General features: G+C 42.1%; 1 protein-coding gene across 10 annotated transcripts in view; it reads right to left on the reverse strand.

The window, feature by feature from the left end:
• ZFHX3 (zinc finger homeobox 3) overlaps positions 1–13,050 on the reverse strand; it is a 176,311-nt gene that overhangs the window by 74,185 nt on the left and 89,076 nt on the right. For 8 of the 10 annotated variants that reach the window (XM_077931649.1, XM_028739846.2, XM_077931648.1 and 5 more), the window contains one exon: positions 9,932–10,006. The exons of the other annotated variants lie outside the window; for them this stretch is intronic. In XM_077931649.1, coding sequence (XP_077787775.1) covers positions 9,932–10,006 — 75 coding nt within the window. The remainder of the gene's footprint in view (positions 1–9,931; positions 10,007–13,050) is intronic. 10 annotated transcript variants of the gene reach the window in all.

A 13,050-nucleotide genomic window follows, 5' to 3' on the forward strand; every position in this document is an offset into this window, starting at 1 on the left:
GTAACTTTCCTCAGGGGGCGTCTTCTAGTCAGACGGTCATTTTGGCTGCTCTTTTCTTAACCTTTTTGAGTTCTACAATGTCCTTTTTCAGCTGAGTTGACCAGAACTGTACAAAGTATACTCCTGTATATGTAAAATTGGGGGAGGGGTTTTTTGTTTTTTTTTGCCTCAATGTGCACTGCTTTGCACTTGCTTACAATGAATCACGTTTGCCATTTAACACACATTTATCCAGTTTGAAGAGCTCCTCACATTCCCTTTTTTTGTTTTTAGTACTCTGAAAAAATGGGTGTCATTAGTCTGCCCTTCCAACACTGAAACAAACACAGAAAGAAACCAAATTGGATCATCTATGGCCAGCTTCACAGCAACCCACTCCTCTTCACCCATGGACAGTAATCACAGTTTGCACCTCCCTTCACAAGCCTGCTGAATTCAATTCATTACGGAAAAAGGTATGTGAGAATTAAATGCTAGTTGAGCCCCTAGTGCAGACTGCCCCTCAATGGAGTTGAGCTAGACCAAAAAAAGAAACTTATAATTCTCAGGGATAATAGGCAGAACCACAAAGAAACATTGAAAGCTGTCTTAAATCAAGAGAGATGACTGGTCCACATAGCTCAGCATTGTCTACACTGATGAGCTGTGATTCTCCAGTTTTTCAGATAGGGGTCTCTCCCAGCCCTACCTGGGGATGCCAGGGATTAAACCTGGGACCTTCTACATGCATAGCATGTGCTCTACTCAAAGCTCATCCATACAGAATATGAAAAGGAAGAGCTAAACAAGAAGTCTCACTAGGAAGTAATTTCTTCTAAAGAATATAGGCTTTTACTAGCTACTAAGAAAAGCCAACCAACTTCTGCCAGGGTACATTGATCAATTCCATAATATGGAGGGGCACAACAGCTTCCCCCTCCCCTTTACCAACAACAGGAAGCTTCTAACATCAGGTTCTTCACGCATGGAATGCAAAATATTGATCATGGTTAGTCAAAGCTTCACTTTTAAAGCAGAAACACACTGAAGTACATTTGATAAAAACCCTCACAAGTGAAGTTTCCCAAAGGATTAGAACTTGCTGGAAAATGAGGGCATTCCTCAGTCCAGTGAGGACCATTTGTTAGAAAAGAGATAGTCAACACTGTGCCCTCCTGATGTTGTGGACTACAACACACACCAGCCGCAGACAGAATGACAGGAGTTACAGTCCACAAGAGCTGGAGGGTATTACTCTGACTACAAATAAGCTGAGCATAGATCCTGGAAAGACAGAGGCCCCGTGGGTGTGTGGTTCCCCTGCCTAAGAAATTGGCCAACTGCCTGCCCTGGACAGGGCTGCACTTTCTGAAGGAGCAGGTATCCAGTCCAGGGGTACTTCTGGATCCAGCTCTGTCAGTGGAGGTGCAAGTAGCCTCAGTGACTAGAAGCACCTTTTACAACCTTTGACTGGTGTGACAGCTACAACTGCTCCTGGACCAGAAGCCTTGACCACAGTAGTTGAGACACTGCTGAATGTAATATTGGGTTACTGCAACACACTCTGTGTGGGGCATCCCTTGTACTTTATGCAGAAACTGCAGTTAGTTTTAGCAGCTCGGTTGCTGACAGCAGTGAGACCCTGTCTGTATGCAACCCTATGCTCAGAGATCTGCACTGGTTTTAATTTTACTTAATAAAATTTATATATCTCTTGATTGGTAAGAAAACCTCTAAGCAGTTTACAAAAATACAAAATGAAACATTAAAATATGTTTTAAGCAGATTGTCTATCTGCTACAGGGCCAAGATAATCAAAGTGTTACTATTAGTATGCCCTTAACAGTTAAAGACCAGTTTACTTGCAGGATCGCCTTACCCCATATAGGCCCACTCAGTTGCTTCAGTCTATGGAACTGGCACTGTTATGAGTTCCACATAATACTTGTAGGGAACTGATCTTTTAGTGTGGTAGCATTCACACTTTGAAACTTCCTGCCTGTTAATATCAGGCAGGACCTTTGCTAGCTTAAAACATTTTTCTTTAGGCAAACCTATCCAGAAACTGGATGTGTTTTATTTCATTTTAGCTTTGCTGATTTTAAACTTTAGAATACTTTTAAACACCTGTTTTATAATTATTTTTATTGAGAATTTTAATGTCTTATTTTATATTTTTGTATGCCACTTAAGGGGGATGTGAGTGGTGTTGTGGTCTAAACCACGGAGCTTCTTGGGCTTGCCAATTGGAAGGTCGGTGGTTCAAATCTCCATGATGGCGTGAACTCTTGTTGCTCAGTTCCAGCCCCTGCCAACCTAGCAGTTCAAAAGCACGTCAAAGTGCAAGTAGATAAATAGGTACCGCTCTGGCGGGAAGGTAAATGGCATTTCTGTGTGCTGCTCTGGTTTCGCCAGAAGCGTGTTAGTCATGCTGGCCACATGACCTGGAAAAACTGTCCGCAGACAAACGTCGACTCCCTCGGCCAGTAAAGCGAGATGAGCGCCCCAATCCCAGAGTCATATGCGCCTGGACTTAACTTTCAGGGGTCCTTTACCTTTTTTTATGCCACTTAAGAGGTTTTCATACAACCAAGTGGCATATAAATCCTCACCACACAGAACTTCAGCAATCTGCAACCAGGGTGGTACCCAACAGGCTTATTTGGACTGCTGCTGCCCAGAAAGGACCACCCTGCTGAGAGACTGAGGGCCCACTCCTGCCTCTCTCCACCTGACCCAGGCTTCAAAAGGACCGATGCTGTTAAAATGCTTTTAAGATGTTTTTAAAAAAATATTTTTGTAATTGCTTTTTAGTGTTTTAACTGTTTTTAACCCACATCCTATGCCCTTTTAAAATGTGTTGGGGGTGGTTATTGGGTTGTTGTTGTTTTTAATTTGATTATGTACTTTGTAGTTTTACATTCTGATTTTATCCTGTGAGCCGTCCTGAGACCTGTAGGTATAGGGCGGTATATAAATTCAATATTATTATTATTATTATTATTATTATTATTTGGATTTCTTGCCTACCCTTCACCATATAGTCCCAGGGCAGGTTACAACATTTATAACTGTATAATTTTAAAGCCAAATAAAATATTTCTAAAATGAAAATAGATAAAATAAATATACACCAGACAAGAAAGCAGGTCCCACAGAAATCTTAACTGCCAAAGGTCAGGGGAAAGAGGTGTGTTTTCCAGATAAGAAGATATAGCAAAGGTGACAGACGCACCTCTGTGAGGAGGGAGTTTCATGGTTTAGGGGCTACCGTGAAGTATGTCCACCCCAGGCTGCCAGCCTCTGAACTTCTGACGTCAACGAAACTACCAAGAGGGCCTCTTCTGTCTATCTGAGAGATTTGTAGGGAAGGAGGTGGCCTTTCAGATATCTGGGGTTTAGGGCTTTGAGCACCTTAAATTAGGGCCAGAAAACAAACAGCAACCAGTGCAGTTGTCTTAAAATAGGGGTTATATGAGCTCTAAATAGAACCTTGACTAGTAAAGCTGGCTGTTGCATTTTGGACCAGTTGAAATTTCCAAATAGTTTTCAAGGGAAACACTATGTAGATCACATTACAATCATCTAAGTTAGACATCACCAGACCAAGGGTACAGTGGCCAAGTCATCTCTGTCTGGAAGGGGCTGTTGCTGGAAACTGGCACTCCTATCCACTGAGACTATTTGAGCCTCCAGTAACAGTGCTGGATTCAGGGGAACTCCCAAGCTATAGACCTACTTCATCTCCCCAGCTCCTGTATACCAGAACTCAGAATACATTTTCTTTATGAGATCCTCTTTACTGGCCCACATCTAGTCCATGACCACCTCCAAGCATCAATCTAGCACCAGATTGCCTCTCCCAGTTCAAATGAGAGGGGGGGGGGGTACGTATGCATCATTCACATATTTCAATCCAAAATTCCTGATAACAGATCCCAGCGGCACTTCAAAAAGGGCAAATGGAAGAATGAGTCCTTTGTACTGGTGGGCTTCAAGGTTTCTTAGAGCTGCAGCTGGGGAAGACTCTGGGCTTATCCACACTTCCTCTTGTCCTGCTGCTATCCCCCAGGGAAAACAGCTCCTCACTTAGTACTCTATTGGAGCAGCAATTTGGGTTTTCTACAGATTGATGTTTTCTCTGATTTAGCTCCAAAGATTGGGGTTTTCCCTGGGAAAGGAGCAAGGAAAGGGGAAAATTGCTTGGACCCGTGCCTAGAAAGTGTGGGTCAAGTGGAGAAATGCTCAGACCTGTGTTTTCTAGGCATGGGAGATGCAGAAGTGTGGATGAGCCCTCTGTCCAAACAATCCACAAATGTATGTTCAAGACCCATGGACAGTTCCCCGTGTTCAGTTGCTAACGGACAGGTTGCTATACAGTTATGGACAGAAAATGACTGAGAAAGAAAAATTTTTAAGAAAGCTCTGATGGTGAGCCGCATCTTGAAAAGATGTCAGAGAAGAAAGCCCCAAAGGGGCTAACCAAGCAAATGGCTGTGGAAAAAACTTCACGCAACTTAAAGCTCAGGAGGGGAAGGAGAAAGCAGCACTTATAAGGCTGATGAGGAGTCCAGTAGAACAAAGTAAGACACAGGGGTTGAAGTCAAGGAGAAAGCAGGTCTAGAGGATGCTCGGCTGGGTGTGGGCAAGACCAAAACTATTTTGGGCTGCTAGGTCTGGACTCTAGAAGCTGACAGGTGTGTGGGTATTGTCTGCCAGTTGTGGCCTCTATTGCGATTGGTGCACTGTGAACTGGTAAATCTACAGAAGGAAGCAATGAAGGCTAAAGGCAATGGATAATGACAGAATTATACATACTGATTTGAACTGAAAAGCCAGTTCCTTGACTATGATTCTGGTTTCCCAGGACTGGCCCTCCAGAAGTTGTTGGACACCAACTCCCATTAACCTCAGTCAGCATGGTCAATGGATGGTCAATGATGACGGAAGCTGGAGGGCCACAGGCTCCCCAACTCTAGCTTATCATGAGGAAGGGAGACAAAGAGGGCAGAAGCTTTGGGTTCAACCTATAGCAGTAAAATCACTCAGTAGGTTCTGTGAAGGTCATATATTGGGCCCAGATACCTTCATGTTGCCAAAATTTTAGGACAACTGCCTAGAGACAAGTGAAGGTAGGCTACACTACACACACTTGTTTCAAGGGGGAGTTGCATCTTCAACTTTGCATGCAGTAGAGTCAGACATGCCCCTGTACATTGCAGGACATCTCCGCTCTTCTGGGCCAAGAAAATTTTCACATGGTGCCCTCAGCTTTTCCCAAATGTGGCTACTCTCAGGCCTCTGTGGTTTCTCCATCATTAAGGTATACATTAAAAGTCAACAAAAAGGTGGCTCAGGGAACTAAGCATAATTCATGCAAAGCAGTTTTAGAGAAAGGGAACAGAGGTCTCCGCAGCAAGTGCCAGAAACTATTGATTAACTGAACAGTTAAGACACATAAAATCAGGACTTAAAAATGAACTCACTTTTATGCTTCTTCTACCCCAACACTGCACGGATCCTAGCTGACATAGTCATACATGGCTTGTTCACATCACTGTTACAGAAGGCTTCTGCGTTTTATAAATAGTTAAACTCCCTTTTATATCTCAGGGCAGATTAGAAATTGCAACTGTCACTGCAGCAAGCAGTAGTCAACCATCTCCCCATGGACAACTGCTCTGTGAAGCCTGTGCTAAGAGTGGCAGAAGCAAGCAAAGGTGCTGCTGTTGCTAGGACTTCTAAACCCTTCTTCTGCCCCTTCCACAGAACCAAAAGGCAAATCTATCTTAGGGCAGTATTTCAGATTGCTCACCCCTTTGCTTTCCCCCATCCATTCCAATACAGAAATGGCTGGCCGGCCCAAGGTTTGTTCCTCTACCAACACCTACATGCAATGGAGTCTCTGTCAGGATCCCCCATAAACAACAGAAACACACGGCCGGCAGGTGGATTTTTGCTCCACCCTTGAAGCCTCATTAAAAGCCAATATTGCTCAGCCTAAAGATGGAGAGCTCAGCATAGATTTTACTGAACGTTAAATCAACCAGCAAGCACAGCCAGCAAACTCTGTGGCACTTTAACTTTAAATAATGCAATAATTATTGAATTTCCTTTTTATAACTGAAGTGCTGGAATGTAAACAATGGGGCTGTAATTGCAGGAAGGGGGGATCAATAGAGGCAATCGTTTTCAGCCATGTTAATTGTAAATACAATTGCTCCAAGATGTCAGCCTTGTTCCTCTCGCTCCCAGAATCACCCTAACGGATGACAGAGTCCAACTTTCCCATTACAGCTGTTCGTTCCTTTAAGAGGTTCTCAATCAGGTCTGATCAATCTGTCAAGATAATGCATGGAGTAAGTAAGACTCTTCCAAACACAAACGCCCAATCAATAGCCCCAACTGGCTTAATGAGGAGGGGCTAAAGCCCAGAGGGAGGCAAGAGCCCGGCTGCAGCACAAGCCAGCTAAACAGATCAGTCCTTAACGAGGCTGCTCTGCATGCAGGTTTCAGAGAGCAACACGGCCTCCTCCCCAGGGACAGGTGGACACGCAGCAGTAGAGATGGGACCAAGCAAGTCTTCCCCAATTGCACAGCAGGCCACAGAATCCTAATTAATCACTCACTACAGCCATTCCGAAAGACAGAAGACTGTTGGGCTGCGGGGCCCTTAGGCTGCACAGTGGAAAGGCCAGAAGCCAGCAGCAGCAACAAGATCAAGAGCCTAGAAGCAGAAACCATCCCTTTCAGGTGTGCACATGCCAGCCTCCTTGCAGAATAATGGTATGGAACTATGAACACGCTAGAAGGGGGCAAAGAATGTATGCAGAAGGTACCTTGAACCTGACCATTTCTTTGGTGAGGGCTTCCACAGCTCTTTGGCCACAATGAGAGAAGGCAGGAAAACAAATGTTGGGATAAATCTCCTCAATTCCTAAGCATAAAAATGTGACTGTCTTCTCAGAAGTTACAAATCCTTACAGCAGGTTGGTTCACCTAAATGATCATGAGCAATGATTTATGAGCAAGGCTGAACTGATGGGGAGTACACATTTTATGAAAAAACATGCCTCTTATAAAGTTCCCATCCCTACCACTGTTATCCAATTTTTCTGGAAGCCTGCAAAATAGGCTAAAATATCCAGCAAGAGATGCAGGAAGCATTGCCCTCACTCTGATTTGGCTTCATGAAGTCACCTGATTGGCTAGGTGGTATTACTAGGCAGTCCATTTAGAGTGAAGGCAATGCTTCCTGCCCTTACTCTGATTTTGCTCTGTGACAATACAAATATGATTGGTTGCATTATGACTTTGTATCATTATTTTTGTCTATGTGATCCCAAACTATTTTTGTCTATGTGATCCCAAACTTGGTTCTATGTCAATTTAGCTTGTAAATTGACATAGAACCAAGAAGCTTCTAACAAGCTGCAAACAGCACATCTAAAATATTTTTAGATGTTCTTAATATTTTAATTATATTGCTTTGCTACTTTACCATACCACCTTTGGGAGGAAGGATGGGGTAGAAATTTAATAATTAATAAAAGTAGTTTTTAAAGAAAGGTATTGGGGGATGAAGCTTAACTTGACACTTTTTGTTGGTGAAAATTCAGCATACATTTTAGCTCCACAAACTAGTGTAGTAGCTCTGGAAGATGGACACACTCACTTGGAAGTTAACAGAAATAACACCTAGAGCACAGATCTGTCTTCAGAGTTAACAGTACTTGTTTCTCAGCTGCTGGCATGAAGACGTCTGAGGCTCACCATATAATTTAATACGTGTATACCATCAACTTTGTGTGCAAAATTCATTATCCTGGGGAAGTTGGGAAAACTGAGGCAAGACCTATAATGTGCCAGTTCAGGGCAACCTTAGATATCCTAGATCCCATTTAAGTGCTAAACAATCTGCTGCTCTCCACTACAGATGATTCATCCTTAACAGCATCCCCATCATTAGGAGCCATAGCTTAAGGGTAGAGCACATGCTTTGCTGCCAGTGGTCTCTGGTTCAATCTCTAGAATCTCCAAATGCACCAGGAACTGTCAAGAGCAGACTCATTCATCATTTGACTGTACCCATGAGGTGAGGCTTTAGTGACTGCTGTGTCTAACTTGTGGAACATCCTCCCCAAGCAGACCTATCTATTTAGCCTCATTGCTTGTCTTTTGGTAAGCAAAAGTCCCTTGACTTTTCAAGGGAACTTTGCGCTTGAAACGAATCTTCTCTGTGTTTCCCTGCCTCTTTCTGTTATATATGACTTTTAAAATATTGCTTTAAACTTTATAACTAAGAATCCCCAACAGAAAGGCAGAATATAAATGTTTTAATAAATACGTTAAATTAAAATCACAGGTCTTCTGTAGAAGAGGTCCTGGTTCTGGACCACTGGGGTGCTAATATTCCCAGTCAAAGGAATGCACACAGCAGATAGTTGACAATAAAGAGTTAAGATAATGCTTCTATAGCTCTGGATACCTACACGCACCAATTTAGCATCTAGGCAGCTACTCCTAAGTCTATATTTGGCTATTCTGGTCTTTATAATGCTTTCCACTAAATTAAGTGGAAGATAGGACAAGAAATGTGTAATTTCATGCATTTCCCCCTGGACTCCCTGCCCCCCATCTTCATGGTGTAATACTGAGCATCTTTCAGTCCCCTGGCAAGTTAATATTGCAGATACTGCATATGTCTGTTAAAGGATAGTGTGTCATGCCAATTTGTTGTGAGGTGTGGAAAATAGTAGAAAAAACATTTTATCTTCTACTCTTTCAAGTATTTTGTCATGTGTTTTCACAGCCATTACGCACATGATTTCTTTCCCTCCTTTCTCCTCCCCAAGCAGCATCAGAAGAAACACATCTTCTTTGCTCAGGTAGCCTGGCCAATGCTAGCTGGCTTACCAAGCTATGTTGGCAGTTTTGTTGCCCACCAGCACTGCAGAACAAGTCTCCACCCGCCTCTGGTCACAACCAGCAGAAACAGAAAGTGGATGCACAATCAGATGAACACACACACCACGTTGTGCCCCAACTAGTCAACCAAGCATAACTAGATCAGGCCTACCCCATAGCCTTGGCAACAGGACACATTCTCTTCTCCAGATTATGTCCCCCTCAGAAACAATTTTACATCCTAGTCACACAAAGGGGTGCAACAATAGCCGGGGGGGGGGGGGGAGAGACTTGCTTGTGAAAAGCACACCTATTGTTTCTCAGCACTAATACAGCCCTAATGACTTGCCAGTATTTAACCAATACTACTACCAAAACTACTGTTTGTTGGTTAGGTGCCTCCTCTTCCTCCTAAAATGATGGTCCAAATATAGGTGTTTCTCCAGCATCTGTACTGATTATAGATGTAGAGGGTTGATTTAGCTTTTTGGCAGCCTTCCAGCCCTCCTATAGCAATCCTTTCACATGTGTATCATCTAAAAATCCATCTAGTTGTTTTCCTACTTCTGATTTATTTATAACTTTCTTTATATCTATAGCAACTGCTCCTCAAAATTCCTTATTTACTTGCATTATTGACAATTCATATTTGCATTTACAGAGTTTGTGTTCTTATTTTCCATATTTGGGCAAGACTTCTACTTCTTAAAAGGAATATCCCTTGCCTCTTACAGCCACCTTTACTCTTATTTAATGACATTGGGTTTTTGGACTGGTTTGTGCTCATTCTAATTTACAATATACAATTTATTGGAGCCTCTACTATAATACGTTTTTTAAAACCTCTATGGCTCTCTCTCCTTTTTTGCTTTTCCCCCAGCCATATCTATCTATCTATCTATCTATCTATCTATCTATCTATCTATCCATCTCCTCCTCTGAAAATCAATTTATTATGTTAACACATTTTGGACAGTATGCATGTATGCATGTAGAATCTGTTAGCATTGTAGTCAGTGTTTCCAAACAGTTCAACAACACTTACATCTTGCACCAGATCCAGGGCATCATATAGGATTAAATCAAGAGTCGCCTCTCCTCTTGTCGGTTCCATGGCTAACTGTTAAGACACAATCATTTATCATGTCTAGAAATTTTGACACATTGTCATGGCCTAAATTTACATTTAGCTGGTCACTGTGAGGGTAGATAAAGGGCCATTCATTACAATTTCTAGTTTGGATGCCTCCCAGTTTCCTTCTACCTCACTGTTTTGTTCAGAGTGTGGGTGTTATAAGACAGGACAAACCGAGGACTGTATTACTGTAGTCAGAAATACTGTATAAGGATACTTGTACTCTTCTCATGCCACCTCTTTGGTAGGCTGCTATGTGGAGTCCAGCTGGGCTCTCCTGCCTTGCTTCTTTCAGAAAGAGGTTGAATGACGTGCTAGCGTTATTCTCCTCTGGCCTCGGGTGCAAGCTTTCAACAAGCATGTAGCCTAGCTAGAAGAGAGATCCAGACATGGAAAATCCTCTTTCCCCCACACAACACCCATTCCAGCACCAGGACAATTTGAACTGGAATTTGGGGGGGGGGGATGTTTCCTGCTTCACATGTTTCTTTGCCCCACATTTAGTAAACAAAAACTACAGCATATCATGTTAATTTTAAATGCTGCTGAGCTATCTTTTAAAAAGATTCCGATAGCCAAAAGTAATCAAACTTAAATATTTGACTGGTGGGGGCTGGGGGAATCAATAAGGTTCACAAAGTATGGTTTAAATGTTATTGTTATTTTATTAATGCTTTAAAGTGTTTTAAAACATAACAAACTCAATAGAAACACACATCCCTGACTTTAGATTTTAAAGGGCAGGGGGACTAAGCTCTGAAAACTGTTAACATATTATTTTTGTTATACCTGTGTGCATAAATATTTGTGCTTTCTAGTGAAAGTCACCTGGAAAAAGTTAATTAAGATTTTGCTTTAGATATGATTGGCATTGTATCCATTCCAGCCCCCACTTGATCTGTATTGCATTCATTCATTTTGTTATCAGTCAATTCAATGAAACATTTTTAAAGCAGATAATTTTCTAGTAGTGAAAAGATTTTCCTTCCAAAAGCTTTTCTGTGCCACATCATTGCTGCACACACCATTGCAATGAACATCAAGATCTGAAAGGACTGTCCAGGGGCTGATGAAGGCCAGAGTCATAATGATAAAGAAGTTGTAATCAAAAGACAGTGAGCATGCAGCAGGTTCAGGGACTTCCTCCAATCCGTAGAACAAATCCCCCTCTCTAGCCTTAACTGTACTTGAACCTTAAAGCAGCAGCAACAGTAACTGAGTTGTCCTTTAACCAGGATTTGAAAACCTCATGAAGTAGTAGACCGATCATCATCAGCCAATAATTCAGACCACATTCTGGATAAAAATTCTTTCAATAAATAAACCTAATAATATCTAATGAGTAAACCAGAAGACAACAACAGTATCCATTCCACAAGAGATGGATATGCAGAAGGGGAAGGCTGTAAACAGACCAGCTTGGGTTTCTGTTAAAACTAGGCAGCTTGGATAGATATCAACATCTATCAAAAAAATTAAGTATTAGGAAAAAATTATGCAGAACTTAGAAAGGTTGTGGAATTTCCTTCCTAGGATATTTTTAAAGAAAAGGATTGCAGACTAAAAAACACAACAGGAATAATATGAGTGAGTATGAGGTGTGTGTTTTTTTAAAGTATTTCATTATTGAAACAGTATTATGCCTTCACATTTACTCTATTTTTTTTATTTAAAAATACAAGTTGCCGATCTTGCATATCCTTGCATTTAGTATACATCCAAAAGGAAATAATAAATAAATAAGTAAAATATATTAAAAAAGACATGACTAGGAAGGCTTCATCTCTGGGATATCCTGACTCAGCTCTGGGGTTGGCTTCAACACTTGCATACATTAAACCTCAGCATAAGATTTTCATCACTTCAGCTCTTAAGGTTTTACACCCTGTCTTCTACCTATCACACAAACACCCTTGTCAGAATCATACAAACCTCCTGTCTATATACCATCTGGCAATAAGCAAGTTGCATGGATTAATTACTTTTTATCAGAACAACTTTGTGTCTTTAGAAATCTGGAGGTTCAGCCAGGAGATGAAAAGGTAGTGTGAATCAAATCTTGGTAGTGCTCTCTTGCTCTGCTTATTTGTGTCCACTTCTCACTAAAGGAACACTTTGCCAACTAGATCTAGAAACCAGCTAACACCCCCAATTCCTTGCCCACACAGCTTGTTCTGAGATAAGCTTCTACTGGGAACCCCAAGGCAGAAGCACTCCAGAAATGACCCCAGAGTAGCTTCAATGGGCTGGTCTTGGATAAAGGCAGAATACCAAGAAGCCCATAGAGCCACTCAGTCCCAAAGCACCTGACAAAGGCAGCTTTAGCTGGACACTCAAGTGAGACCAGGGACTTGCTGCATAAGCTCCAAGAATGTAAGACACATGAGATCCAGCCTATTGAAGGGGTCACTAGTTTATGGACAACTGAGGAGCACAACATCGGAAAGGTTCATGCAAGTTGAAACAGGTCCACATAAGCGGGGGCAATTCTGCAACCCTCCCTGGGAAACAAGGGCCACTTGAACTATGGTCACTAACTTTTGTGAGACTAGCTTCTGTTGGAAAGAATCAGTCCCAATTTCTCCCATCCTACGCTCAGTCAAAGGCACAACAGAACTTCTTCTGGGTTGTTCATTTCCCAATAAACACATTTACTTCAAGTCATTTATTTAATGCATATAGTAGCTATATTGTCACTGGGCAACCAATTGATGGTGCGTAACAGAAACAAAGGCATATATTCTGGAGGCCAAACAAAGGACTATCTCATTCTAAGAAATGAGATAGTAATTAATGCACAGTGCCTACCAATGAGTGCATGAACTTGATTATAGGGAGTGATCTCGGAGCAGTGCTAGAATACAAAAGTATTCAGTAGGCACTCATCCAAGGAGGAGTTCTGGGACCCAGCATAAAGTCCTTGCCCCCAGTGGCAGTTCTGAATAGCCCACTGAGCCCCCACTGAGCTACCCAGTAGCTGGGTAGTACCCAGCTACCCTGAGGCATCTTGCCAGTCCTCAACGTAAACC

The sequence above is a fragment of the Podarcis muralis genome, chromosome 7, assembly GCF_964188315.1.
Source record: "Podarcis muralis chromosome 7, rPodMur119.hap1.1, whole genome shotgun sequence".
Classification (NCBI taxonomy): domain Eukaryota; kingdom Metazoa; phylum Chordata; class Lepidosauria; order Squamata; family Lacertidae; genus Podarcis; species Podarcis muralis.